The sequence below is a fragment of the Rhinopithecus bieti genome, unplaced genomic scaffold (genome assembly GCF_001698545.2).
Source record: "Rhinopithecus bieti isolate Rb0 unplaced genomic scaffold, ASM169854v2 scaffold_3763, whole genome shotgun sequence".
Classification (NCBI taxonomy): Eukaryota; Metazoa; Chordata; class Mammalia; order Primates; family Cercopithecidae; genus Rhinopithecus; species Rhinopithecus bieti.
Window position 1 is genome coordinate 2,777,525 of NW_016804379.1, and position 26,770 is coordinate 2,804,294.

At 44.9% G+C, this 26,770-nt stretch overlaps 1 protein-coding gene across 1 annotated transcript in view; it reads left to right on the forward strand.

The window, feature by feature from the left end:
* FAM78B (family with sequence similarity 78 member B) overlaps positions 1–16,669 on the forward strand; it is a 48,268-nt gene extending 31,599 nt beyond the window's left edge. The window contains exon 2 of the mRNA XM_017867555.1: positions 16,597–16,669. Coding sequence (XP_017723044.1) covers positions 16,597–16,630 — 34 coding nt within the window. The 3' untranslated portion in view covers positions 16,631–16,669. The remainder of the gene's footprint in view (positions 1–16,596) is intronic.
* Positions 16,670–26,770: the final 10,101 nt, after the last annotated feature.

A 26,770-nucleotide genomic window follows, 5' to 3' on the forward strand; every position in this document is an offset into this window, starting at 1 on the left:
ACAGCAAAATACTATGGATCAGTAAATAAATATTATATGCACACTCACTCAGGGAGTTCCTAGAATAAAAGAATAATGGGGTTGGGAGTGGGATGGGGGACTGCCCACCAGGGGTGGAGGATAAAGTAGAGCACTTCTCCCTTCTGACAGGAGAAAATGAATGTTATAGGGACAGTGCAGGGAAACCCCTGTCAGCATGGGGAAATCCCCCAAACTTTCTTTTCTCTGAACCTGAGAAGGTAGATAGTTGGGAGAGCATAGGGTGGGAGTTACGCAGGTCTGGGCTCAGTCACCCACTGACTCTCAGTCTCCTGTTGGTAAAATGGCGGTAAGCACATGTAACTTTTGGGGTGGTGAGGATGAAACGAGACTAGTAGCATGAAGTTATCTCATTTAGTTCCTGGTATAAAGTAAGCGTTCAATAAATAATAATGTTTAAAGAAAGGAGATGGGAGTTCCAAAACGGCAATTATAATGGTAAACACCTTGTGAGTAGCCATCAGAGAAGGAGAAGCCAGTGCAATTGAAGCAGACAGCCTGAGAAAGGCCATATCCTGAAGCCCACAACTGTGCAAAGACCCACTCTAATTAGGCATAAGATTAGCACTGGAATACATTTCTAACCACCAAAAATCAGATTCACACTTTCACATTATATTTATGGTTCTTTTTTCTTTTAAGATTGCTCAACTTTGCAGATTAATATTATTTAAAAGTTGCATATATTTTAATAAATCATTGAAATTAACAGTTACACATTTGTGGGATTTGCAGAAAGATCCCCACATGAAGCAAAGACATCTTGTGTTTTGGTTCATATCGCTGTCACCTGCTGGCAGAATATGCAAATTGCAGGTTTGGTTTTGCATGAGAAATTCTACCTCTAACATACATCTTATCTTTAGGAAAATGTAACTCTAAACCTAAAGTTGCCCAATAACAAGTATCCTCTCTTCTCCCGAGAATTCCCGTAACCAACTCTTGAGGAAGACCAGAGTGGACCTTATGAGGAGTTTCCGGTACTACTATGAAGCCGCTAGGTCAGGATATGCAGCTGTGCAGAGCTCAGCCCTTATTCCTTCTCCAGGAAGCCAGTAGAAGAACGCTGGGGCCTAACCTCTAGCAGAAATATTGTTCTCAAAGAGAAAAGGAGGGCCACTCTGCTATTCTCAGAGTCAGCAATCTCCTTGCCCTGCCAAGATCTACCAGTTTAATGAACAACTCATACGTTTCCTTGTTTTTGGAAGCTCCAGTTCCTCAACAAATTCTCAGTGTTGCTGATAACCTTAGACCAGCCCCAGAGATTGTTCTCATATCCCAGAGGGCATAAATATGGCAGTGACACCCCTACAAACCGCCCTTACCATTTTAATCATGGTTCATCTTGAGAAACCAGCAGATACTATGAAGCAGTTTCATCACACTGATAAGCTGGTACTATAACTCAAGTCATGTTTATCTAACAATATTGGGCAGAAAATAACAAAGCTGGCCTTTCTGGTACACTTAGCTGATGTAGTATTATCTTTATAGTGGTTTCTTCACAGAAAACAACTAGAGGCAAGTGGCTTTTGAACTTGGTAACTTCATCCTAACATGAAAATTTTTGTCTAATTAGGTGGAATGATTTGGCAAGAGAGAGCAATAGTCAGGTGGAGACTCATTCGTTGGGGGGATGGAGGGAATCTCCCACTGCTGTACAAGAAGGGAGATAGCATATGGTAAAGCCCTTTGTAATAATGGTTGACATTCACAAGCCACTTACTTTGCACACACCTGGGTTTTTTTGCACTTCACAAACATCTCACTTAATCCTCAACAATTACCTAATAAAGGTAAGCAGTAGTACTGTCTCCATTTTGCAATAAGGAAACTGCAAAATAAAAATGACTTGACTTGCCCAGGGTCACACTGTTAAATTGCAAGCTAGATTTTGCTAGTCAAGTCCAGTGTGTCATGTTCTTCACACTGCCAGGGTTAGGGGAGAGGGGAGGTTTTGGAACCACTCTTCTAGGTAGCAAAGAGAGGACAGAAAAACCAAAACATATCCTTTCAGCTATTATGTGAACTGCTTAATTCTGGTGCTACACAATGGTAATGATAGGACATCACTAAACATGTCATATTTACTTGATTCTTATTTTATGATGACAGCTAGTATGTTTCCAGTATGTTTCCAATAGCCTGTTGCTCTTACTGTAGAGATACCTGCTGACAAGTTTTTAAAATTGGAGAAAATTGTGTTTAGGCCTTGCCTTTTATATGGCCTTCCTGACGTTCAGCCTCAGATTGAGGCAGAAGTCTCTCTCAACTGAAGTCAACAGCTTTCGTCAGAGGGAGAGCAATGCACGTACACCACTGTCACTGCAATGTAAGACCTGGGTCTTCTGCCCCCAGCGGACTATTTTCTGCCATGTGAGGGCAGGATTTTTTCAAGTTCTATCTCCCACCCCTAGACAGCCCTGCCGCTGGGATCTTCGGTTCAGGCCCTCCAACTAGTGCATAGCCGTGTAACTTTACTTTTTTCATAAAACATAGTAAAAATATGTTTACTGTTTTCTTCTAAGGGACACTGAGTGTCCCTTACTATAGAGATATCTGCTGACACTGAGTGTCCCTTAGGAGAAACCCAACTTACCTGAACCCCAGTGACATGGAACTTTGTGCCATTGTAGATAGTTCTCCCCAGTCTTCTTCACATTGAGCCCAAATCGGTCAAATTTTATTCTTCATGCAGCCCAGTTCTGCTCACCAGAGCCCCCCAAGATAGCTCTTCTCACAGACACACATGGCCACTTTGCAGACTTCAGGATGTGCTTGTGCCCCCTCCCCTCAGTTCTGTCCACATCAGTCCTCCCCAGCCCTCCACTCCACCACTCATGCAGGTGGTAGGTTTTAGGACATGGGTCCAAATGCTCAGGAAAAATGGCATCTATGATCTATGTTTGTTAAGCTCTTCCTCCTCCGGGCCAGCATGCTACCTCTCTGCTCTCTTGAGTCAAGGAATTCAGTAACCAAGGAAGGGTTGGTGTTAGATTTCCCAGCATGTTATTCCCATCACAAAGGTATCTACTCTCCTTGGGCTGCTTCCCAGACTTCACTGCAGCTCTCTGAGCCAGGGAAACTAACCTTGCTGTTGCTTGGTCTCAGTAAAGTCACTGTCTGTTGGAGGGTTCAGCTGCCCACTACTGCGAGGTAGTTTGCTATCCTTTAACCTCCTCTATAACGTGGACCAGTGGAGTTGCTTCAACTCTAGAGCAGTTTTGCCTGGACTACTGGGATGGGCCTTAGCTGTCTGCTGGGCTTCTGACATTGCCTCTCACTGTCCTACATAATTTGGAGATACTATTAAAAAGCACCTAGGGGGCTGGGCACTGTGGCTCACTCCTGTAATTCCAGCGATTTGGGGGGCCGAGGCAGGCAGATCACTTGGGGTCAGGAGTTCCAGACCAGCCTGGCCAACATGGTGAAACCCCATCTCTACTAAAAACAAAAATTAGCCAGGTGTGATTAGCCAGGTGTGGTGGCACGCACCTATAGTCCCAGCCACTCAGGAGGCTGAGGCAGGAGAATTGCTTGAACCTGGGAAGTGGAGGTTGCAGTGAACCAAGATTGCACCACTGCACTGTAGCCTGGGCAACATGTTGAACAAGACTGCTGTATCAAAAAAAAAAAGCACGTAGGGGAGATGCAGACAGACTTATTCTACCTCCTGGGCCCATAGCCTTGTGACATCTGCCAAGCTTAGTAATGACAGCATTCTTTGTTGGTTCTGTTTCTTCTCAGTTCTGCCACAGTATCTGGCTGTGCAGATGTACACACAATGCAGGAGAGAGAGCACAGGTCTAGGAGTCAGGGAACTGGGGCTTGGGACTGTATCTCCCACTTAAATAGTTCTATCTTGGACAAGCCACCTCACTTGTTTGTGCGTCAGTTTTTTCAACTTGATTAATAATACTTACTTGAATTAATAAGTATTCAGGGTTTCTCAATAGCAGTACTATTGACATCTTGGCCTGGTTAGTTCTTTGTTGGAGTGGCAGCAGAGTGCTGTCCTGTGTATTGTAGGATGTTAGCAGCATACCTAGCCTCTACCCACTAAATGCCAGTAGTACCTTCCAGCTGTGACAACCAAAAGTGTTCCCAGACATAGCCAGGTGTCCTCTGAAGGGCAGAATTGCCCCCAGTTGAGAACCACTGCATTAACTCATAGGATTAACAGGATACTTTAAATAACTGTGTGAAAATACAAGACATCATGGTTGTCTTCCTCCTCCTCTGGCATTCCAGTCTTCTCTGATTGTCTATACTTATGTAGAAGCAGAAAGAAGAAACAACATATTCTATCCACATCCCTACGTGGTCCAGCAAGTGACTTGTTATGTCCATGCTTCACATTGTGCAATTCAGGTAAGTTTCTCCTTTTCTGATGGGCTCGATACTTACTGTGTGTGAAGAGCCACAAAGGTGAGTAGCAGTGCCTGTTTTCATGGATGACACTTTCTCATGGGAGGAATATTTAAGCACAGAAACGACTAAGACCAGAAAGTCATGCTCAGGTGTCAGAGAGGAAGCATGTCACAGAGGAGGTGATGTTTGGATTTCAGTAGACAGAGATAGGCTGGTATAGCCTGAAGAGGCTTGAATCAGAGGGAGCGGTGTGACCCAGGGTAGAAAGCACATAGGATTAGATGAGAAGGTAGCAAGAGGTAAGACCTTGTGGTCAGTCTGCGAAGGCTTGGAATGCCAAATGTGTTCATTGTCCCTAATTTAGCAGTGATATGGCATGGCCATAGCTGTGTTGAAGGGGTCATGTGCCAATGGATTAGAGTAAAGAGAGGCCAGCACAAGGTGGCTGGGGGACCTGAGTAGAGTGATTGTGGTAGGAGAAGGGAGATTGAGGTTAATGGAAGAGAAAGTGCAGGAGGAGAAGCAGCAGGGTCTATGAAGGTGAAGAAAGGGAGGAGGAGGAGAGGACTACAATTTTGACTCTAGAGCTCGGAGAAAAGGATTTCCCAGAATAGAACAGGAGAAAGAGGAGGAACCAGGAATCAGGAAGTTCGAGCACTGGAGAAGGGCCAAGGTAAAACATTAAAATTGAGGGTTTCCTAAATTCATCCACATCCATGCCTGAAAAGGTCTCCCACACTTCCCGGGAGAAAAGGCATGTGAGTGTTTGCTCCATGCTTTGTTTATTGCAGAGATGGGATTCTTGAATCCATTTATCGTTTAAGGACTATTTATGTGGCCCTCAAAAAATAACATTAAGGAAAAAAGAAAAGCAATTCAGCCTGGGGCTTTCGTTCCTGTGCAAAGCACCTTTTTGTGAGCAGAAAGAATCCGACTTTGGATTTAACTAAGTTAACAGCAGGAGCAGAATTGCATGCAGAGCATATGCCATATGCTGCTTTTTTCTAATATTCTAACAATACACTGGGATGCTCTGAATCTATATACACAGGAGTGCGCCCACAGCAGGGCCTCTGGACACTGAATTGGCACAGCTGGGCCTTCTGCCACTGCTCACACACCCAGACAGAGAAGCATAGCCTGGACTCTTGAGGGTGTGAGCAGGATCCCCACATTTGTGTTCTCAGGGACAACTCAATCACATTCACATCTTGGCCCCCCAGCAGGTGACCCGACTTTGGTCTATTTTTCCTCCCATGAAGCTTGCTTCACCTCCTCCTACGCTTTGTATTATTTCATTCCAGCACTCTATGCAATTACGACGTTGAGATCCTTAAATGCATCCAAGAAGAGACAATCAAAGTGATGGCTCCCAGGACACCCATCCATCTTCTACCCTGCATACATATTTAGTCATTAATATTTATCTACTAACCAGCCAAAGAGATGCTCCATGTGTTGGTGGGTCTGTCATAGGGAACCAAGTCATCCTGCCTCACCCACTGTCCCTCACAGACTCAATGCCATGTTCTCTCCCAGTGGGAAAGTGGAAGGAGATGCCCGAAGACCAGACCTCCTTTGGCTCTAGCTTGTGAATGTTAGCAGTGGTATCCAGCTGTGAAACCTTCTCTCCTCTATTCTCTGACTTACAACCGAAGAACAGTGATTTACATGGGGATAGCCTTTCACAATTAGGCATTTTCACCAACATTAATGCATTCAGTTGTCACAGTGCAAACTAGTGCAGGTGTTAACTGCCTGCTTTATAAGGGACAGAGTGCAGAGAGGGAGGGACGTGATTCAGTGCCAGTGCAAGGACCAGACCCCAGGTGTCTGACTGCCAGCCGAGGCTCTGTCCACCTCCTGACTTCTGCCACGGCCCTTTGCATCCCTTCTTTCTCTTGCTGCAGGCTTCCTGCAGTCCATTCAGTGCTCATTATGGCCTTCATGGAGTGAGGAATAAAGGAGGAATGAAATAAATGTATAAAATTAATGAGGATAGTATAAAGTGAATGAATTAATAAATAAAAGAGGAATAAAAGGAGATGAACTGCAGAGAAGAAAAGTTTAGCTCCTATAGATAATAGGGTGTCAGAATTACTTTTGTTGGCTTAGCTCTCCTATTTCTCAGTTTCCACATCCTTAACTTCCTGTGTTTTAGGCTTTTATTTACTATAAGTTTTCCAGTGCTCCTATAATAAAGTTTGTACTACTGAGGCCAATTTCATAGGTGGTTTTTATCAAACAGCAAAATATCTTGTCTGATGTGGTGGCTCTATATTTTATACCAGCTACTTCTAAAATAATCATAAGTGTGTGCCAAGTAATTATGTGTGGATCCATTTGCCACCTGATGGACCAGGGCTGTCGCAGGTGAGATATGATCTTGGTGCCATCCTTAGCCTTTGAGTTAACCTCAGCAGTGGTCTGTGTGCTCTCTGACCTTAGTGTGTTTGTGTCACTGCACCCACCCCCTCTCCCTGCTACAGACATACAGTAGCAGTCAGACACATTTTTGAACTAAATTTGTCTTTCTCTTTTCATCACCAGGCTTTCCTTTACCAACATCTGTTCAAACTGGCAGTACATTTTGGTAGCAACAAATTCCATTTCTACTAGTACTATTATCAGTAACAGCTGTTTATTGAGCACCTAATAGGTGTCTAACACTTTAAACAGAGCTGTGAGCACATACAGTAGGCCCCAATTGGTAGAAAAGGGACTACAGCATCTCAAGGTTAGAGACTCCTCGAGCACCAGATCCTAAGTCGTTTAGAAGGAAGCTGGACTCTCCATGTAGTAGAGACAAAAAGGGAGGTGGTCCTCCACAATCGTAGGTAAACCCTTCTGCCCAAAGTCTGGGGAAAGACTGAATTCCAAGCTCCCTCCTGGACTGGTGGTGATTGGGGTAGAGGCAGCCAGTATAGATGCAGTCTCTGTCGACAGAATTGAACTTGGAGATGAATTGTCAGTGATTGCAGCTGCCAAAAGCTGGGGACATAGTAGGAAATGAAAGAGGAGCTGCTAGCACTTTTCAAAGCCCTTGGACATGCATCCATTTCAATCTTCACAACCCTGTAAAGCAGGAGTGATTTTCTCCGTTGTTCAGGTGAGGATACTGACATTCAGAAAGGTTACATTATATGTCACCCAGTAAGAGAGAGAAAAACCCAGGCTTCAGCCTCAAAATCTTTTATTCCTTCTACCACAACAGAATCAGATGAAATCTCTTGGATTCCTTTCAGATCACAAATGTCACTGTGCCTAAGTTGGTTGACCGGGGAGATACCATAAAACATCTTGGTTTCCATGTGTTAGCATTAAGATGCACACATAAGCTCTGAGCTGAGACCACCTGGGTGCATTCCCAGCTCCAATACTTGGTTATGTCACCTTAGACAAGATATGTAATATTCCTTTGCCTCAGTTTCCTCATCTATAAAATGGGGCTAATTGGTACTCAATATTGTAGCCTACATAATGTAATAATTATCACGTATTATTGTGTATATTACACCCCATATGATGTGGCCCCTCATTCTCTCTCCTCATCTCTCCTATCATCACTCCTTCCCAGCCTCACATGCCCTCTTACCACTCCCTGAGCACCCCAGCATGCTCCCACTTTTAGACCTTTGCCCAGAATGTCTCTCCCCCAGATGGCTGACTCCCTCACCTCTATCAAATTTTTGCTCAGTTATCATCTTCTCAATGAGGCCTACCTGGACTATTCCCCTGAAATTCCCAGTCACTTTTGCCTGCTCTACTATTTCATCCATAGTGTTTTTCCCTAACCTACTACATGGTTTACCTTGTAGTTTACTACTTGTTTATTCTGTTTATTGCTTGTCCATATACAAGTCAGAAATCTTTGTTTTATTCACTGCTGTTTCCCAAGTGTCCAATATAGATCCTGGCATCTACAGGTACTTAATCATAACTGTCAAAAGGATTACCACAGACTTGTGAAGATTAAATTAGATAGGACAGTCAGCCCTCTGTATCCATGGGTTCTGCATCCAAGAAGTCAGCCAACCATGGATTGAATATATTCAGAAAATTAAAAAATTGAAAGTAATAGGCTGGGCACGGTGGCTCGCGCCTGTAATCCCAGCACTTTGGGAGGCTGAGGCGGGCAGATCACCAGGCCAAGAGATGGAGACCATCCTGGCCAACATGGTGAAACCCTGTCTCTACTAAAAATACAAAAATTAGCTGGGCCTAGTGGCACGTGCCTGTAGTCCCAGCTACTTGGGAGGCTGAGGCAGGAGAATCATGTGAACCCGGGAGGTGGAAGTTGCAGTGAGCCGAGATCCCGCCACTGTACTCCAGCCTGGTGACAGAGCAAGACGCCATCTCAAAAAAAAAATTAAAAGTAATGATACAGTAATAACAGAAATTCAAAAAGCAATATGGTGTTGCAATTATTTACATAGCATTTACATCGTATTCAGTATTATAGGTAAGCTAGCGATGATTGAAAGTATACAGAAGGATGTGCATAGGTTATGTGCAGATACTGTGCCATTTTATATATGGAACTTGTGCTTCTGCAGATTTGGGTATTTGGTATTTGAATTGGTCATAAAACCAATCCACCACAGATAGAGAGGGACAATTGTATTTGTTAATAGTTCAGCTCAATGCCTGACCCATAGGAAGGACTCAATATAAGGCTTCTCTCATCATATCTGATTTTGACCTTGACAAATTTGCTGTCGGGTTATAGTTAAGTTTCAGGTCCCACTGGCAGGGAAGATAGACTATGTTTAATGACTGGCCATAATGATTGCAGTCCCTCCCTCCTGCCTCTAGCCTTCCCAGTGGAGACAAATAGGCCCTCATACTGAGCTCCGAGGCCCATTGAGGCAGATTATTAGACTCAGCCTCAATATGCAACTGGAGAAACTGACTCAGGGGGCATTCAATGGCTTATTTAAGGTAAGACAGTGAGTCAGAGACCTGCCTGGCCCTTGGTCCCACAACCATAGGAAAAAGAAGCTAAACTGAGGGATTAGCTCAATTAAGTTAATGGGTGAAAACAGCTCTGAGTGAAAATCACTCCAGAGCATGCATACCCCAACATAGGCCTTATCAAGTTACACATGGAAAAGTACTGCAATTGTGAGAGCTCAATGCTGGCAAGTCTCAGTTGACCATAGGAGAAGCCAAATTTGCTTAAAGAATAGGAAACAAGTTGGAGAGAGAAAGTGTAGCTGAGTTGGGAAGAGACATTTCTCAGAGGTGACCTGGTGGGTGTAGGGTACTGACCAGCTTGCTGGGCGTCTGTGTCCCTTCTCCCACACCAGGTCTGTAAGGACGCAGCCAACCTGGTACCGGACTCCAGTGACTCCATTCCTTCCACAGCCCTCTATGATCCCGCTCCCAAGGGCCCAAGTGGCCTTTTCTACTTCTCTCTTCCTCCTCCTGCTGCCCAACAGAGGAGGTTCTGTTCAGTTCTGTCAGACAGTATTTCATGAGGGACTCAGCCAATACCAGCAGTGCAAGGATGGCTGTCACAGTATCTGCCCTGGAGGGCTCACAGCCTAGCCAGGTAGACTGAAGCCTGTTAAATTATTTCTAAAGCAGAACTCAGGGCTATAATTCCTGGGTTTGAACTTGGCTCTGCTACTTATAACTCTGTGATCTCAGGCAAGTGACATAAATTATCTGTGCCTCAGTTTCCTTGCTTCAATAAAGCAAGCTCTACTTGCTAGTAGTAGTACCCACCTCATAGGGTTGTTATGGGAGCAAGTGAATTAAAATATACCAAATGCCTAGAACAGTGCCTGGCATATAGTAAGTGCTGCGTGTGTTTGTTTTTGTTATTATCATCATTGTTTAGTGTTATTCTGTAGTAACTACAATGAAGACACACAGGTGTGCTGAGAGCCCAGAAAGAAGCAATATAATCTAAGAGCTCTGGGAAGGATTCTGGGGAGAAGCAACTGTGAATTGAATCTGGAAGGATGACTGTGCATTACCCAACCAAAGAAGGTGCAAAGGATGTTCCAGGAAAAGGGTGTTGAAACCCATGAGCCAGACATAGAGGCATAGAGCAGACTGGTGTGTGCTGGAAACTGCAAGGAGATTGGTGTTGCTGTGGTGGCAGCCTCGGCGTAGGGCGTAGTGAGTGATGAGGCCAAAGCAGGGTCAGCTCACAGGGGACTCTTGTCCTCATCAGTTGAGCACCTTCTCCTGGCTTCTGCAGCCCAGATCCCACTCCTCCTCTTCCCACCTTGGACTAGGCCCAGGCCTAGGACCCAGGTATCAATCACATTCCCCATTCTGTCCACAATAATTATCAAGCGATGGGCATGCAGCCCAAGCTGGCCAGTCGCAGTGTTTGCCCAGGATTTCTGCTGGAGCTGGGGTGGAAGAATCTAGCTTGCCCCTCATGGCGTGTTGCTGGAGCAGTGTGATTGTGGGCCCCTAAACGCCTCTTCCTCACCCCATGGTGAAGGCCCCCGCCCTGACCCCTGGGATTCCAGGAACTGCCCAGTTCTTATGGTTCTTTTCTGTTAGGAACTTTCTCAGTATCCTACCAATAAATCCTTTCGTTCGTTCTTAATCTGAGCTTCTTTGAGTTGGTTTCTGATATTTGCAAATGAAAAAGTCCTGACTAATAGACTAAAGAGCTTGGGTTTCATCCTCAGAAGCCGTTGAAGAATATTAAATTGGGGTCGTTGTGTTTTAGAGACGTCACTCTGACAGCACTGTGGAGGATGAATTAGAGAGGTTGGAGACGAGGACACCAGTGAAGGGCTGTCATCGCTGTCCAGGAGAGAAGTGGCAAGGGCCTGACCTGAGGTCATTGAAGTAGGAATGGGGAAGAGGGATTGACCTGAGAATCAGTTATGGGAGCGGCCAGGTGGCCAAGAGCCAACAGAGCCAGAGACTGAGTCAGCTGTTTTTTCACCTAGGAAGCCCAGCCTGGGGCCCCTGAACCAGCTACAGGTGGTACAGGTAGGGGATGCCTGGCCTGGCTTTGAAAGGTCAAGGCCCAGAAGGAGGCAGCTGCCAGAGGCAGCCAGAGACGTCTGTTCTCCACTTGCAACCAAAGCATTTCTGCCATATCACACTGTTACCTTTCCATGTCGGGATCTACCCCATGCTGCTCTGCTGTCCCTGCCACTGCGAAATTTCTTTTAAATGTATTTATCTAGTTTCCTGCCTTTCTTAGAGTGGCCCCTGATCAAAAGCAGGCTCTGCCCTCTGCTGTGTTTATACCTTCGTCCTGGAGCTCTCAGCCTGACCACATTTCCCCCATGTAAAAGAGGGGCCTCAGATAGCTGTGAATAACCCATTCCTTGGGATCCTAAAGAGAACCTGAGAACAGAGGCTTCCAGGAGGGAGGAGGAGAAGCTGGAAATGACCAAAGAAGGGGGAAAAGTAACATATTTAAAGCAGATTTTGTATACCAGAGCATTTACATGTTATTTCATTGAATTCTCGCGGTAATCCTGTTAGATATTTTCCATCCCCATTTTGCAGCTAAGAAGCCAAGGTTCAGAGAAATCAAATAACATATACAATGCCACATAGCTGCTAAGAGAGAGAATAAGGATTTGAACCCAGTTTCCGGGTGATTCACACAATGCCCTTTCCACATTTGGAAAGATTTCTTTAAGCATTTTTGAGTGGGTTGTAGTAAATCTCTATTCTGAGACCTATTAATATCTGAGATATGAGTTGGCTTATATAATGTTAGATAATAAGCTTTATAAACATGTATAAACATCAAGCTGATGGTGTTTTCCTTGGCATTTGTTACCTGATTTAGATAGAGGTGGCTTAAGCTTTCAAGAGAACTGAGATCTCTTTTCTTTGGCTTGTACTTTCTCCCAATTCAAGGGCAGCTATCATCACTGGCTGCTAGAAACCCCACTCATCTGGGGTGTTTTCCATCTCTCCTGCTTTCAGGCAGATCTGTGCCCTGGGCAGAGCAGCCTTCTCCTGATTATCAGCTGTGGCATCAAACCGCCAATGCCCTCAGACTATGCTTACCCCCTCCCATAGGTGATGATTTCATTCCTTATCCTGGCTGAGGCAAGGAAAAAAAGCCACCTCCTGACTCACTTTCAACTTTCCAAAATGGTGCTTCAGCAAACCTACTGGACAGATCTGGGAATTAATCTGTGATTCTGCAAAGCAGTCAGAAGTGTGGAGATGTGACGAAGAGTTGTCCCAGATGTTCATGAATATAGGCCATGAATACACAGTAGGTGCTCCATAGTGGCTGGTTGGGAGTTGCCTTCAGGGCTGAGCTCTGGGAGGCTGCCCTATAAGCCAGTATGTGCCTCAAAGGTAGGCCCTGGTGTGTTTAGAGGGGGCATGGTGTAGTCAGTAGGAGTGAGGACCTGCAGCCAGATGACCTGGCTCTGTCACTTATGACCTTGGGCAAGTTGCTTACCTGCTCTGTGTCTCAGATTTCTCATCTGTAGAATGATAGTAGTAATAGTACCTATACCTACCTCATAGAGTTGTTAGGAGGATTAAACAAGTTAGCACATGTAAAATGCTTGGGACAACTAAACCTTGGCACGTGGTGCTAATTATTAGAAGCATTATTAGTACATGGTGCTATCAAAGGTCATTACCACTTGGAGCCCCTTGCCCTGGGACCCATGCTTTAGAGGGCCCTGCTCTGGCCCTCTCTTATGTCCCTTTCCAGAGGGTATGGAGCTCTGAAGGGCTAAGAACACAGGCCCATACCCCTCCTTCTAGACCATTCTTCAGTGGTAGCCAGGACCTTGGAATTCCCTGCTTAGACAGTCTAGAGCTCCCAGAACCTGTGTGGACACTTTCCCTGGGTCTGCTTCCTAAGGGTGGGCCTCACTACCCTGTGAACCCTCAGGGGTCCAAGAGTGACTGAGGTGAGGGTGTGGACAGAGCCGGGTCCTGAGGAACTCAGTGTCCCACCACAGCTACACAACCATGGTGGGATGCTGAAGTCCCCAGGACCATATGCACGTGGCCACTTGTGGACCTTGATGGTGTCCACACCGATGTGTGTGCCATCCTTTGCCCCATAGTGCAACATATGTTTTATTTAGCATTTGTAGGTTTGATTTGTAACTTGTAAATATTTAGTCATATGATAGGTGGGCTTTTTAAAAAATTTGCCTGAGGCTCTGCAAATTTTAAGAGTATACCTGGTGATAATAATCTTGCTGGTAAAGAATGAGATCAAGAAAGGTCGCTCTGAGTGGAAGCTCTAGTGACAGCATCTAGAAGTGATAGTATTACCGTATTGACTTATGTTCACACTTCCTCATCTACTCATTTTGGCCAAGTGGATGAAGGGGAAAGTGTTGGAAACTTAGCTGTCAAGAACAAGACAAATGGTGTTTGCAGATATGGCAAGGGTTCTGGAGTCTCCTGCCTAGTGCATTCATCCATTGCCCCGGTTAACTATCAGTTCACCATGGATGTCCTCTGCTCACCACCTGTTGCTGCTCTTAGGGACAGCTCTTGGCTCCTTCTGTTTTCATCCACCCGCCTCACTTCAGATTCTGCTGGAAGTTTGTGTTTTTGCTATATTAAACCCCCCTTGAAGTGGTCCACAGGAACCCATCTTCAGGACCCCTATTATCCAAATGAGCACTGTTGTCTGTACGTCTGGAGTTCTCACCAGCCACAATCAATCCAAATAATTCACATTAACACAAACAGTTATATTTCCACACAAATTGGGTTTGTTCTCTCATTTCATTCTTCTGCCTCTGCTCTCCAAATGATCTTCAGCTCAACATGCTCTCGTTTCAACTCAACATGATATACAGCACACTAAATGCACCTGAGCCTCGACCCATGTTCCCACAATTGCTGGCCACCTTGCTAAGTGGGCTTGGCACGGTTAGCCCGCAACTGTGATGAAAGAAAGCCTCCAGGCATTGGATATGGTGCAGTGTGATGGAAAACACACAGGCACACTTGTGAGTTTGAATGCCTGGCTCCACCACCAACTTGCTGTGTGTCTTGGGACCAGTTACTTGACTTCTCTTGAGTTGTGGGTGCTATGTGTATGAAATGAGGAAAATAATGCTGACCTTTTGGCTGTGTGAGGATTTAAAGAAATAGCATATGTAAAGCCCCCGGCACAGCACCTAACACAGAGAGATTCTCAATAAATGTAAAGACAAGGACTTTATTTATCTTTGATTCTTGGCAGCCCACCCAGTGCCTCTCACAATCCTTATTGGTTTTCACCTTTAAGCTGTGAGGAGCTGACTTTATGGGAGGGAGTGGGCTGAATTCAGAGGCACAAGGAACAGTAGATCCACAGACTGAGCCCCAAACAGAGCTGCCTCTCTTGATGCATCTCTCTCGTGCTTAGCTTCCCTCTTTTGGCTGGAAATGTCACCCTTGAAATTCAGGCTTACATCTGAGCTGGGCAGAAACTCTGCGGGCCTGGGGAACCATGCACGTGTTCAGTGTATTGCCTTGGCAAGGCTTCAGGGAGTCTCGTGTGGCCACTTACGACACGCGTCCTTTATTCTTTTGGCCACTTATGTTAGAACTGCTGATGCGCTTTAATCTCTTGGATGAATATTCATTCCTGTCTGTCCAAGAGAGATGCGTAATAGAAGTGGAAATGCAGAAACTGTAAAGGCTTGTAAATGGCAAAGAGGAGGAAAACGGCTCTCTTAGGGAGGCAGCTGGAAGAAGGGTTAAAGTGGGGTCGGCTTTCAGCCGATACTCTCCTGGACAAATGTAGAGCATGCTAATGGGCTGATTGATTCTTGTCGCTCTGGGAAATCTCCCACACAGAGAGCGGAGGCCCGATCTGGGCCTCAGATTGGCTGTTTGTTCTTTAAATGTGATTGTGGGTAGATAGGGCTTGTTTTTTACCCTGTGCGTCGTCTCCTTTGGAATCTCTCATGTCAAAGGAAGGTAAACATCAGGTACTCATATGTTTTGCTGTTTGTAGCAGATGCCACTGAAGGAATTGAAGACGACTGGGTGTGTTGAAATCATTTTAGCCCAACAGGGCTGCTTGGAGTAATTTCCCTGGAAACCTATGAAAAGGGTTTTCAAGTTGAACTCGAGACAGTTGTAAATGTGTCCTTTTGTTGGAAAACAGAAGGTGAATGCTAATGCTGAGAGGGACTTGGGGAGCCAAATGAGTTCTTGTCTTCAAAGCTCTTAGAAGCTCTCTCTGCCTTCCACTCCTCTCTCTCTCTTCTACTCCTGCTTAGAGTACCATTTGAAGCCGGTTCTGTAGGATCAGAACTCGAAAGTGTGAGGCCTGTCCTGTGGCCGGCAGACAGGTAGAGTGACCCTGGGCCAGTCAGTTCACCTCTGCCTCTCGGGCCTGGTGTCTGCAAAATGACAAAATGGACTGGTGTGAAGAGGTGCACATCAGCAGAGGAGCCGGGGATGGGACACTGTGAGCAGAAGTGGAGAAACAAAGGCCTGGCTGTCAAGTGTCATGGTTCTTGCCGCAACTCAGTCACCACCTAGCTACCTCGAAGTAAGCCCTTAACTTTGAAGGCCTCAGTTTTCTTATCTGTATAATGGGGGTTAGATTACATCAAAGGGTCACAAACATTTTCTCTGAAGGGCCAGAGAATAAGTATCTTAGGCTTAGTGAGCTGTAAGGTCTCTTTTGCAGCCACTCAACTCTGCCATGATAGCCCCAAAACAGTCAAAGAGAATATGTAAATGAATGAGCATGGCTGTGTTTAAATAAAACTTCATTTATTAATATAAAAACAAGCAGTAGGCCATAGTTTGTCAAGTGCTGGATTAAATTACACGTAAGGTTATTTCTAGCAACAAAGCTATATGTTTTATCTTGTGAAGACAAAACCTATTAGTATGTGAAATTATGGGTTCTTTTATTTGCTATGTGATTAACTGAAACTATACATTAGATAGGTATCTTGGTACAGACTTTTTAAAAATCTCGTGGAATTTCAGACCCTTAGAGCTCAAAGAGATTTTAGCAATCATAGAGTCCCACTGCGCCCTTCATGCTGAAAGCTCAACAAGTTCCTAACTCCTGGTTATCTGTATCCTGCAAAGAGCCTGTCATCTAAGGAGGCAACCCACACCATCCAAGCTCGTGTCCGTGAGCAGGTTCTTAGTGAAGGCGGAATCTGCTTCCGTGTGACTTTCTCCCCGTGGTCCTAGTTATGCCTGCTCCTTCATTCCACCTTTTCTTTCTACCTTTGTCTCCAGGAATGGAGCTGCGGTTCTCTTACAGAGTCCATGAGGTTTGCTTCAAAGGACCACCTCAGTTCTGCCTCCTTCCCTCCAGTCTGAACCTAACTCTGGGCCCAGCACCCCTGCCCCTCCCAGTTGCCTCATGTCGGGTTTGCTCACCCTTGCCCAGATTTTTAAGGTGAGCAATTCTGTGGGACTGTCTGCTTGGCTTTCCGTTCCAGCTGTGCTCCTGACTCTGTCTTTTAGACCCCACTTGACTCAACCTCTGTGCTCTTCCCAGATACCCAGAAGCCCTGCTGTGTCCAGCCCCTAGGTCCCAATTCATCTAGGAAAAAGGTTTAAAATATACCATAACCCTTTATATATTTAAAGTGCATTCTTTCGACCAGTAAGACCTCCAGTGCCTTCCACGTACCTACAATACCCATAGGTCTGCCACTCTTGCCTTAAATGAAACAACTAACTGCCTTCTTGACGGAAACCTATGCTAACAGCACATATCCATAGAAAACTAAGCGCCATTAAAACTAATGAAATGGGGACCCTAGAAGCTGCACTTTTCACATGGAAATTAATGGATAGGAGAAATAGCAGCTTCTGCTGACGAGGAAATGTGATATGGGGTGCTAAGACTAACAGCTGATTGTCTAAATGAAGAAAGGAAAATGTGCCTCACAACTGATATTCATCCCCTTACAAAAAAAAAAAAGAAAAGAAAAAATGGAGAGAGAAAACATGTGCTATTTGGAGGTCCGTTAGTCTGCTGTTGTATCTACAGCAACAGCAAACTACATGTCCCACAAGATACAAAATGCAAAATAGACAAGTATCCTACTCAGGGATTGTTCAGTAGGATTCTTGAATTCTACTGGAATTCAATAAGAATTCCACTCAGGGAGATTATGTGTCTCCTTAAACTAAGGGGGAAAACAGCAGAAAGAAACCATAGTGCGACACAGAGTTCTGGGGGGTCTGAAAATTCTAAATTTGAATTTGGTCTTCCAGATATGAGGATATAGTTGTCAAAGTAGGAGAATACCACATATTTTATTTAGCATTTATAGGCTTCATTTATTACTTTAAAAGGCAGAAGTCAAGGTCAACATCAAGGGATGTGGTGACTCCTTAGCCAAGACAGATGGCAGGGCGCTCCCATTAGAGACAAAGGGTCATGGGATCCTAGAAGGCTGGAGCTGGAAGGAACCTTAAGATTCACCTGTTCTTAATCCTCCCATTTTACAGATCATTGTTGAGGCCAAAGGGGTGCTCAAGGTCACAGAGCAGAACCAACACTTGAACCCAGCCAGTGTTTTCCCATAAGTTGAAAGGGGATTTTTCCAGCTGAAGTGGGTAAGATTACTGTAGGACAGCTCTGATTGGAGAAAATACACTGGAAGATGAAATACATTAAAGCCTTGGGGTTGGTGAAAATAGACTCTTCTTTCTGAAGGGTCCTAGATAAAAATAACTTTTTAACCCCAGAGAGGGCAGGTGGATCACGCTGCAATCTGGCTTTCATTGTTGGTTTTAAACCATGACCTTGCCAATCTGCTGATGGAAATTTACTCCCCCAAAGTACTTTCTTTTTTTTTTTTGAGACAGAGTCTCGCTCTGTTGCCCAGGCTGGAGTGCAGTGGCGCGATCTTGGCTCGCTCCTGGGTTCATGCCATTCTCCTGCCTCAGCCTCCGGAGTAGCTGGGACTACAGGTGCCTGCCACTGTGCCCAGCTAATTTTTTGTATTTTTAGTAGAGGTGGGGTTTCACCATGTTAGCCAGAGTGGTCTCGATCTCCTGACCTCATGAGCCACCGCGCCCGGCCCAAAGTACCTTCTTTTTGTTTTTTTTTTTTTTTTTTTTGAATTAGAGTTCGTGCTCTGTCGCCCAGGCTGGAGTGCAGTGGGTCCTCACTGCAAGCTCCGCCTCCCGCGTTTATGCCATTCTCCCCTCAGCCTCCTGAGTAGCTGGGACTACAGGCGCCCACCACCTCGCCCAGCTAGATTTTTGTATTTCTTAGTAAAGACGGGGTTTCACCATGTTAGCCAGGATGGTCTTGATCTCCTGACCTCGTGATCCGCCCGTCTCAGCCTCCCAAAGTGCTGGGATTACAGGCTTGAGCCACCGCGCCCGGCCTCCAAAGTACCTTCTTAATAGAGAGGGCAGACGCTTCTCTTTCCCTGGCTGAGTGCCTATCACTCAGCCCTGGACAGAGCCAAACCTGGCCTATGTGGGAACAGCATCCCCCACCTGAATGCATTCAAACAGCAATGCAGGGTGACCAAACACCTGCAGCCTAGTGGCCACCTCTTCTCTGAGGCCTGGAAAGCAGGGGCAGGATCCCATCTCTGGTTCTTGTCAGAGAAGATGAGGAGCCCAGAAGCCAACAGGAGTCTGCACACATGTCTGAGGAATTCCAGTAAACCAGCGGAGAAAATGCCACAGGGATGGTGTCTCCAGCAGCCCCACCAAGAGCCGCAAGACATGTGAAAGCTGCAGAATGCAACCAGGCCTTGGGCCAAGAAGCCTGGCTTTACAAACTGACCAGCTTTGGTGGGTTCAAGGAGAGGTGCTAGGAGCCTATGCACTTAGCTCTGTGCACTCACACACAGTCACAGATCTGTAGGAAGAGAAAGCACTGTGGTGAGATAGTAGGAGTATTTTACATCTCTCTAGAACATTACAGTCTTGAAAAGACCTTCACACCTTTGACCTTGTTTTCTGTTTAGAGAACAGGTATTGTTATTTCCATTTCTTACACAAGGAAGTTGAAGTTCAGAAAGATCCAAGGATTTGACTGAGATGGGAAATGGGCAAAAGTGGCTCCAGAACACAAATGACTTCTGGCTTATTTCACAACTGTTCCTTCCAGCTTTGGTGTCATCTCCTCTGGAAGCCCTTTCTTGAGCCCTCAGCCCCTCCAAATGGCTTTCAGCACTTACCACAGTGTCCTGGACTCACTTCCTTCTTTGTCAACCTTTGATAGATCATAAGCTGCTCTGGTGAAGGCAGGGATCGTGACATGTTTTTCTCTCCTCTCAGGCCCTAGGACATCCCTGGCACGTAGATGCTGCACAATAAGTACTCAGGGTCCTCTCAGCATGGCTTCCAGGGCCCATAGGATCTGTCCTGCTGCTGGGCTGCTGCCCCTTTGACCTCACCCCTACCTACCTTCCCAAGTGGAACTCAGATGCACAAAGCACTTTTCCCACCCCAGGGCCTTTGCCCTTGCTTGTCCCCTCTGCCTGGAACATTGCCTCCAGATAACCATGCAGTTCTCTCCCTCACTTTATTTGGAGGTTTGCTGAAAATGACAATGTGACAACATTCTCAAAGAGGCCATCTCTGCCTTCCGTCTTAAAAAGCCACCCCATCTCTCATTACCTTTATCTTGTTTGTGTATCATCTCTTTCCCCGGCCGCTATGTAAGCTCCCTGAGAGCGAGAGCTTTGTTTCATTCACTGTTGTGAGCCCAGAGCTTGGAGTGGTCTCTGGCACTCAGTAGACTTTTGTCAGATGAACGAACAAACCATGCTGTTCCATGTTCAGGCACCCAAAGGTGTTTTCTGTCGCATCTTGAGAGGACAGTCATACCACATGCTCCTCCCAAAACTGTCAGTCTCACCCTTTCCCCTCTAAAATTTGAGAATCACCACCTCGATGCTATCAATGGGGAAGGCTAAAGGGAACTTGTTCCAGAAGACCAGACTATCTCCCTGGGAGTCAGAAGGCCCCAGGATACACATGCGTCAGATGTAGTCCAACTCTAAGCTGTTTGCCAGGATGGCCATGGTTTCTGAGTTTGGGGAGGAAAAAGAGAACAACAAAAAAATACGCTATATTGTTGTCTCTTTTAAAATAAAGAATCCACATTGTTATTCTCTTCTGGGAAGGCTCCTTGTCTTCCCCTCCCATGTCCTCTGAGGTAACTAGCACAGGGAGGAATGAGTAAAGGCCACCTCCTCCCTACTCCCACTATCTGTTCTAATGCAGGATGGACCAAGTCTTTTCAAGTCCTGCTGGAAATCTCCTGGCTGGAAACCTTCCCAGACACCCAATTTTCTTGCTTGCAGTGCATTTCTTCTTTTCTCCTTGAAAATTGGTTCTGGAGAATTTGTCTCTATTACAAACCCCATCCTGGTGGGAAGTGTAGTATTCAGTATTCACACAGAACTTTCTAAATGCCAGTCTTTCTAAAAGGTGGCACATCTATTCCAAACTGGATCAAAATTAATTCCGAAAAATTTGAACCATTTTATGAATGAATGAGTGAACCAGTCGGCTTCGGCACAGATTCTGTCATTTAATTACCATGACCCAGAGCACTCTTCTTCCCTGAGCCTGTTTCCCGACCTCTAAATGGGCGTTAGACTATGTTCTGCACAGGTTTGTGTCAGGAATTTAGTTGGATCATGCATGTGTTAGCACCTCAAAAATTCAAATGTGCAACAGAAATGTATTTTTATCATCGTGCACCCAGAGGTGTGCCCAGCATAGAGTGTGCACAGAGGAGGCCTTTGGCTGAACAGTGAAAGGATAATTGGTGTCTATGTCTATTTATTTATTGTCCCATGTCTTGTTTGGTAAAGGATTTGCATGTCTAACAGTTGTTTTCAGGTTGGTGGGCCCTAATGTGGTGGGCAGTGCTAAGGGTTCTGATGGGCTGCTTTTGAACTGTGTTTGACCTTCAATGGTTTTCACCAGTTTGGACCCTGAGACTGCCCCTGTGAAGATGGCACCTTCTCCAGTTCTCCATTCCCCACTGAGGACAGAGCTGAGTAGAGGCCTGGTGGTCTCAGAGGTACACCCATCTGCACACCGGCCCATCTCCTATGCCTGTTCAGCATTCCTTCTGTCCCAGGAAACACCCTTTCATTGCTGCCCAGGGCTGCTTAAGGCAAAATTCTTAAGTGAGAGCTCAGGGAAAGCCAGCTGGGACACTGTGGCAGGACGCGCCTTGCAGAAGGGTGGCAGGTGTGGCTCCAGTCCTTCCAGCCAGCTGGAGGAAGTCTCAGGACTCCTTAACTTCTGATGCCACATACACATCCCACTAATTTGAGCATCATTTGTTTGCAGATATCCTTGGAGGGTAAATCCTAATGGGCATTCACACCCCAGTGAAAATAAATTTAGTTGTATACTTAGTTGCTAATGTTTATAAGGCTTTCACACATGCTATCTCATCACACATTTAAGTTAATCTACGTAGTTCTGTGAAGTAGCTATTAGCCCTGTTTAACAGATGAAGAAACCAGAGCTGGAGCAGTGAAGTAATCTGAACATGCATCTGCAAGGAACAGAGATGGGATTCCAAACCTGACATTATCCCCCTGGAAAGCAAGTCTTTTTCTCCCAGGAAGTCTGTAAGGAGGCAGAACCCTGACTGGGGGATTCGCAGGGCCCACCAAAGGAGGGTCCTGGTCAAGGCCAACAAACCTGGTCCAGAGGTCGTGTTGAGAGTCAGTTTGCTCACCTCCTCACCTAGACCAGGACAGGATATGTAGAGTCCGGGGCCGCTGAGCATCTTTCAGCTGAGTGACCATCAGACAGCACAGCTGAGCCTCTTTCCCTACAATAGGTTTCTGTATTTTCATTTTTTTAATTAGAAAACAGATTTTTAAAAATCTCTCATTTCTCTAACTTAGGTAATTGAACAATGCACTTTAAGTGGATTTCCCAATAATACAGACATTTGGAGTCAAATTACTTGAGTTTATTTCTCAACTCTGGCACTTATTAGTGATATGACTATGGCAAATTATATAACCTCTCTGGGCCTCAGTTTCCACATCTGTAAAATGGGAGTAATGCTAGTGTGTACCTCATAGGATTGTTGGGAAGACAAGTCGCCTGCATAGTGTTTACACAGGGCCTGGCATGTAGGAAGTGCTCACAGAATCCGAGGTGGACCATGGCCTTGCTGCCATATCTCCATCCGTTATTGGTTTGAGAGCAGGGGTGTGGATAATGCCTGCCTTATGGAGTGATGGAGCACTAGCATATTCTAGCCACTCCTTGAATAATAGGGCATCCTCAGAAAGGAGCAGCTGGAATGAGACATTAGTGTGTACTCCTTTTGTCATCATTAGAATCCAAGAATTAGTATCTTTTTTTCAAGGCCTTCCCTGAGGCAGACCCATGAGAGCACTTGGTCTTGCAGCATTTGGTGGCAGATTCTATGGGAAGGTGCCCTTTCAAACTCCAGAGACTTCACTCCTAGACTAATTCAGACTGTTGACCTAAAAAACCTGATGAGTACTTTTTAATAAACAGGGTGAATTGAGGTGAAGATCACAAGAAATGAAATCAGCAGGGCTTCATAGAATTCTGCTTTGCTTTGGGCTCACACCTTTATTTTCTTCATTCTTAATCTGTTTTGTGTCTATCAATCCAAGGACCAGGGTTGTGAGCACAATTATAATAGAAATGTGGTAAATAAGTAAGAAGGCTAACCCCTGGTAAATCTGTTTTGAAGATGGGAATGAGCTAGCTGGAGGAGAATTGCAGAGCAGTGGACAGATATACCCCAAGAATTTAGGCAGAGGCAGTGATGCCAGAGAGGCCAGGCTGCTTCTGGAGATGAAACTGCAGAATTATAGCCAGGGAAGACCACAGCACTGAGTCATGTCTTCTGATGTTATAATAAAGAAAACGTGACTTCAGGAACCTAGATCACGCCACTTAACTGAACTCAACTTACATTCTCTTAGGCAAAAATCACTGTGACCTGGATGGAAATTTAGCCAGATAGCAATAAAGAATGGAACAGACAATGAAATATAGCCTCTGGGAAGCCAGGAACCCTGCTCTATGGCTAGTTGTATTTTAAATGTTAGAGGAAATTAGATAACTGCACATTCGCTGTGTGCTTATTATGTGCCAAGAACTGTGCTGTGAACTTCAATGACCTGCATTCATTGGATCCCCGGAAAAACCCCCATGCAGAGGGCATCCCAGTCCAGTTACCACTTGACAGTTTTCTGTTATAAAGACATAGACTTTGACCTGGGGAGTTTGACTTTTCCCCCACTTCAGGTGACCAAAAGGAAGTGATATTCCCAGTTACTTGTAACTAAAGCAAGAGACTTTTTACATTTCCAAAATAGACTATAGGCACAGCAGGGACACTGCCTGTGAATCACAGTCGATGTATTACTGCTGTGGCCAACTGCTCCAGCCTGTGTAACAGGGAGCCCTGGACATATCTGAGATTTCTAACTTGTTCTCTACACTTGTGTATTAGGCCTCTCAACTTGATAACCCAGCTGTGAAAGCAGAGGCCCATTGGCGGGAGTGCAGAGAGCAAATAGGAAATTCAGTATCACCTTACCCTTCCTATCCCTGCCCGTCAGTCCTGGAGAGAGTTCCTGTTTCTGCCAACTTCATACATTTGGAGTGTCCTTGCTGCAGAAAGCAGCGCTGATCCTTGGACCGATCCTAGCCACCTGGACCTCATGGTTGCTTGACCCAGAGGAGATATGAAAGAGAAGGGCCAAGTCTGGGCTAGTGTTTCTGGGATGGTCAGGAGACACCTATCTACAGTGGCCCTGCCAGCTTATCTTCGCAGAGAGACCTTACACTTTCCACCTCCCTAGCTGGGTTATCCAGATGGTAGTTCATACTGGTCATTTTATTCACCTCAACTCCTATGTCCTCCTTCATATTTGCCCAGCAGGGACATTTCAGGTTTCTGTCATTTCTATATACATTTATAGGGGCACAGACTTTCCAAAGCTTGATTATATAGTGTTAATGTATGCTCACACTTGTAACCTCTTAATTCACAGCCTGTCCTAATACCTTTTTATCTCTTTATAACTTCTGCCCCACTCCTCTCAGGTCTAAATGTGCTCAGTTGCACAGAACTCTGCCAGATGCTCTGGGAAGGTGTCATAAGCTGAATCTCTAATAGTTGGGGGCATAGGCTCTATTGTCTAAAAGCAGAGACTCCTGGGGTCTCCCCGTGTGGTTCCGTTCAAAGCTGGATACCATCTTAAGTCGCTGTTGCCCACCAAGCCACTAGCCAGTGTGCACGGGTGGTACAGTCACTGCTTCCATGACAGGCAAGCAAGAAGGCAGTGGTGGAGTTAACTCTTATCTGGGCTTTGGGTACTACCACATGGAGAAAAAGCCATTGATTGCTTATCACTTGTGTTGTCCTCAGCCACAGGGAAAAATAATAATAATAATAATGAGTCACGTCCAAAACGGCAGAAGTAAAAGCTCATTTGTTATCTCTACTGCCTGACTCTTCAAAGATGCCCAGCTATGCAGAGGGAGGGTCTGAGTTTGGGATTTCATGATACCTGGGGAATAGCAGGATCAGGGCCAGTGATAAATCCCCATTCTTTTTCTTTTCTTATTTTTTTATTTTTTTCTTAAGTTATTGGGGTACAGGTGGTATTTGGCTACATGAGTAAGTTCTCAAGTGGTGACTTGTGAGATTTTGGTGCACCCAACACCCGAGCAGTATTCACTGCACCATATTTAGTCTTCTATCCCTCTCCCCCTTCCATCCCCCCAAGTCCCCAAAGTCCATTGCATCATTCTTATGCCTTTGTGTCCTCATAGCTTAACTCCTACATATCAGTGAGAACATATGATGTTTGGTTTTCCATTCCTGAGTTACTTCACTTAGAATAACAGTCTCCAGTCTCATCCAGATCACTGCAAATGCTGTTAATTCATTCCTTTTTATGTCTGCATAGTATTCCATCATATAGATATATATACCACAGTTTCTTTATCCACTTGTTGATTGATGGGCATTTGGGTTGGTTCCATGATTTTGCAATTGTGAATTATGCTGCTATAAACATGCATGTGCCAGTATCTTTTTCAAATAATGACTCTTCCTCTGGGTAGATACTCAGTAGTGGGACTGCTGGATCCAATGGTAGTTCTACTTTTAGTTCTTTAAGGAATCTCCACACTGTTTTCCATAGCGGGCTCTACTAATTTACATTCCCAACAGCAGCGTAGAAGTGTTCTCTGTTTACTGCATCCACGCCACCATCTACTGTTTTTTGGTTTTTTCGATTATGGTCATTCTTGCAGGAGTGAGGTGATACCGCATTGTGGTTTTGATTTGCATTTCCCTGATCATTAGTGATGTTGAGCATTTTTTCATATGTTTGTTGGCCACTTGTATATCCTCTTTTGAGAATTTTCTGCTCATGTCCTTAGCCCACTTTTTGATTGGATTGTTTTTTTCTTACTAATTTGAGTTCATTGTAGATTCTAGATATTAGTCCTTTGTCAGATGTATAGGTTGTAAAGATTTTCTCCGCTCTGTGGTCCATTTGTTTACTCTGCTGACTGTTCTTTTTGCTGTGCAAAAGCCCTTTCATTTAATTAGGTCCCAGCTACTTATCTTTGTTTTTATCGCATTTGGTTTTGGTTCTTGGTCATGAAATCCTTGCCTAAGCCAATGTCTAGAAGGGTTTTCCAGTTTTATCTTCTAGAATTTTATAGCTTCAGGTCTTAGGTTTAGGTCCTTAATCCATCTTGAGTTGATTTTTGTATAAGGTGAGAAATGAGGATTCAGTTTCATTCTACATGTGGCTAGCCAATTACCTCAGCACCATTTGTTGAAAAGGGTGTCCTTTCCTCCACTTGATGTTTTTATATGCTTTGTCAAAGATCAGTTGGCTGTAAGTATTTGGGTTTATTTCTGGGTTCTCCATTTTATTCCATTGGTCTATGTGCCTATTTTTGTACCAGCACCATACTGTTTTGGTGACTATGGCCTTATAGTATAGTTTGAAATCAGGTAGTGTGATGCTTCCAGATTTGTTCTTTTTGTTTAGTCTTGCTTTGGCTATGCATGCTCTTTTTTGTTTCCATATGAATTTTAGGATTGTTTTTTTCTAGTTCTGTGAAGAATGATGGTGGTATTTTCATGGGAATTGCATTGAATTTGTAGATTGCTTTTGGCAATATGGTCATTTTCACAATATTGATTCCACCCCTCCATGAGCATGGGATGTGTTTCCATTTGTTCATGTCATCTATGATCTTTTTCAGCAGTGTTTTGTAGTTTTCCTTGTAAAGGTCTTTTGACTCCTTGATTAGGTATATTCCTAAGTATTTATTTATTTATTTATTTATTTTCGTAGCTGTTGTAAAAGGGGTTGAGTTCTTGATTGGATTCTTCACTTGGTCGCTGTTGGTGTATGGAAGAGTTACTGATTTG